Source organism: Ursus americanus, chromosome 16, assembly GCF_024610735.1.
Source record: "Ursus americanus isolate L20-20 chromosome 16, mUrsAme1.1.p, whole genome shotgun sequence".
NCBI lineage: Eukaryota > Metazoa > Chordata > Mammalia > Carnivora > Ursidae > Ursus > Ursus americanus.
Window position 1 is genome coordinate 5,393,609 of NC_142142.1, and position 3,271 is coordinate 5,396,879.

At 40.2% G+C, this 3,271-nt stretch overlaps 1 protein-coding gene across 1 annotated transcript; it reads left to right on the forward strand.

Annotated features, from left to right (window-relative positions):
- The first annotated feature begins 2,119 nt into the window (after window positions 1–2,119).
- Window positions 2,120–3,058, forward strand: LOC123786206 (olfactory receptor 52A1). The gene has a single exon (XM_045788439.2). The coding sequence runs from the start codon at window positions 2,120–2,122 to the stop codon at window positions 3,056–3,058; it is 939 nt and encodes a 312-aa protein (XP_045644395.2).
- The last annotated feature ends 213 nt before the right edge of the window (window positions 3,059–3,271 follow it).

Consider the following 3,271-nt stretch of genomic DNA (forward strand, 5'->3'; position numbering starts at 1 on the left):
ATTGGCTTTTCCCATGTTGCGAGCATAAATATTTACAATTGTTAGATCTTCTTGTTGGATAGACCTTTTTAAATAATAATATAATTTCCTTCTAAATCTTTTGTTATGGTCTTTGGTTTAAAATCTACTTTGTCTGATATAAGGATTGCTACTCCAGCTTTCCTTTGAGGTCCATTAGCATGGCAAATGCTTTTCCACCCCCTCATTTTCAATCTGGAGGTGTCTTTAGGATCAAAATGAATCTCTTGTAGATAGTATATGGATGGGTCCTGCTTTTTTATGCCTGCAACCCTGTGTCTTTTGATGGAAGCATTCAGGCCATTTTCATTTAGAGTTACTTTGGAAAGATAGGAATATAGTACCATTGTATTGTCTGTAAAGTTCCTGTTTGTAAAGATTTTCTGTTTCTTTCTGGTTCTTGTGATTCTTGGGGTCTCTCCATCCATTCAGAATGACAGCCTTTCTCGATAAAGTATTCTTGGCTGCATGTTCTTTTTGTTTAGTTCCCTGAATATGTCTCATGATCCCTTTCTGGCTTGCTAGGTTTCTGTGGGAAGGTCTTATGTTATTCTGATGTTCCTTCCTCCATATGTAAGGAACATCCTCTCTCTGGCTATTCTGGCAATTGTTTCCTTGGCTGTAAAATTTGCAAGCTTCACTATTATATGTCGGGATGTTCATCCATTTTTATTGATTTTGAGAAGGATCCTCTCTGCCTCTTGGCCTCAAATGCTTGTTTCCTTCCATAGATTAGAGAAGCTCTCAGCTTTGGTTTGCTCACATATATCTTCTAGCCCTTTCTCTCTCTCCACCCCCTCGGGGATCCCAGTCATTCTGAAGTTGGAACATTTCATGGCATCATTAATCTCTGCCATCTCCTTTCTCATGTGCTACTAGCAAAACCTATCTCTGTTTTCCTCTTCTCCCTTCTTTTCCATCAGTTTATCTTCTAGATTACCAATTCTTTCTTCTGTTTCATTTACCCTGGCTCTTAGAGTATCTAATTTAGACTGCATCTCATTCCTAGCATTTTTTTAGTTGGCCTGATTAGATCTCATTTCTGCTTTTAGAGATTCTATATTGTCCCTAATGCTGTTTTTAACCATAGCTATTGACTTCATGATTGCTATCCTGAATTCTATTTCTGACATTTTGCTTATATCCATATCCATTAATTCTGAGGCACATGGCATTGTTTCTGTTTCTTTTCTTTGTTGAGAGTTCCTTCTCCTAATCATTCTGTAGAGGGATGGTTGAGTGAATGAGCAGACTCCAAAATATCAACCACAACCCGAGCATGATGCACCCTAGCAAAATCCAGAGTGGTCTGAAGCAACCACCAAAACAAACAAACAAACAAAGAAAAAAACAAAAAAACAAAAATGAAACACAAGAATAAAATAAAATTTAAAAAGGGTGGTGAGGGGAAGGCTGGCTATAACCGCTCAGTGTGGAAAACCAGGGTGTTTCAGGCATTCCTGGCTGTATTTTATTCTGTGTGTTAGAGGACAATACTCTCAAAATAACAAGGAAACTAAAATGTGTGTGTGTGTGTGTGTGTGTGTGTGTGTGTGTGTGTGTGTGTGTGAATATATATGTCAGCTGTTACTCTCTGTAATAGCAAGCTTTTATATCATATGTGCATCAGAGTCAGATTTACTGTGTCAAACGGACAGTTCTAGACCTAGAGACAGTGGAAAATAATAGTACTGCTGGGTAGCTCGAGAGATTCTTCAAAGTCTGATACAAATGTCCTTTCCAAACAAAATAAACAAGTACAATTATTTTGTCCACAGGTAGAATGACATAACAGAGAGGTCAGCAGCTGATTCCCTTACTCGGATGATCTGGTGGTTCTAATGCATTTGGCCTGCCATGCACATAACCTCTTCTTGTGGCCTAGTGCTTGTGAACGCTCCCCCTGAAACAGTGATGAGTATCTACAGATCTGTTTTTTACCTTCAATAGTATAAATGAGATGGATAATATGATCTTAGCATTCTGCTAAAATCAGAGAGACTCACTATGATGACTGGATAAAAAAAAAATGGAATTAGAAGAGAAGAGTACCACTGACTGAGACACTTTATTCTTTTGCTTCTAGAGACCCAAAGACATTATGTCCACCTCCAACGTTACAGTTTTCATGCCTTCTGTGTTGACACTAAGAGGGATCCCAGGCCTAGAGTCTGTGCAGTGCTGGATCGGGATTCCATTCTGTGCCATGTATCTCACTGCTATGTTTGGAAATTCCATGCTTCTGATCATCATCAAATCAGAGCGCAGCCTCCATGAGCCCATGTACATTTTCCTAGGCATGCTAGGAGTCACAGATATTGCACTTGCAACCACCATCATGCCCAAGATGCTTGGCATCTTCTGGTTTCATGTACCAGAGATTTATTTTGAGTCTTGCTTGCTTCAAATGTGGCTTATCCATACATTTCAGTGCATAGAGTCAGGCATCCTACTGGCCATGGCCCTGGATCGTTATGTGGCCATCTGTTATCCACTAAGACATGGTGCTATCTTCACCCACCAGCTGGTCACCCAAATAGGGGCTATGGTAACACTCAGGGCTGCCATTCTAGTAGCTCCGTGCCTAGTACTAATAAAGTGCCGGTTGCAATTTTACCATACAACCATCATCTCCCACTGCTACTGTGAGCATATGGCCATCGTGAAGCTGGCTGCAGAAAATGTGCGGATCAACAAAATCTATGGCTTGTTTGTGGCATTTGCTGTTGCAGGATTTGACCTGATATTCATCACTTTGTCCTACATACAGATCTTTATCACAGTTTTTCGTTTGCCCCAGAAGGAGGCTCGGTGGAAAGCATTCAATACCTGCATCGCCCACATCTGTGTCTTCCTCCAGTTCTACTTCCTTGCCTTCTTCTCCTTCTTCACACATAGGTTTGGTGCTCATGTTCCCCCTTATATTCATATCCTCTTTTCTAGCATCTACTTGCTGGTTCCCCCATTTCTCAATCCACTTGTCTATGGTGCCAAGACCAAGCAGATCCGCATTCATGTGGTAAAGATGCTGTGTTCCTAAAATCCACTGTGGTTAACACCTGCAGTCTTCCCCTTGATACAATAGTAACAATGTCCCCAAAATATATCAAATATTTCAAAAACAATATTAAATGAGAGGGCTTAGTTTCCTATTTAATTCTTTTGTGAAATTTGCCTGCATTTTTTTTAAAGATTTTATTTATTTATTCGACAGAGATAGAGACAGCCAGCGAGAGAGGGAACACAAGCAGGG

What these genes read in the sequence shown, in the direction of transcription:
- LOC123786206 (XM_045788439.2), top strand. Translation starts at nt 2,120, where the DNA reads ATGTCCACCTCCAACGTTACAGTTTTCATGCCTTCTGTGTTGACACTA.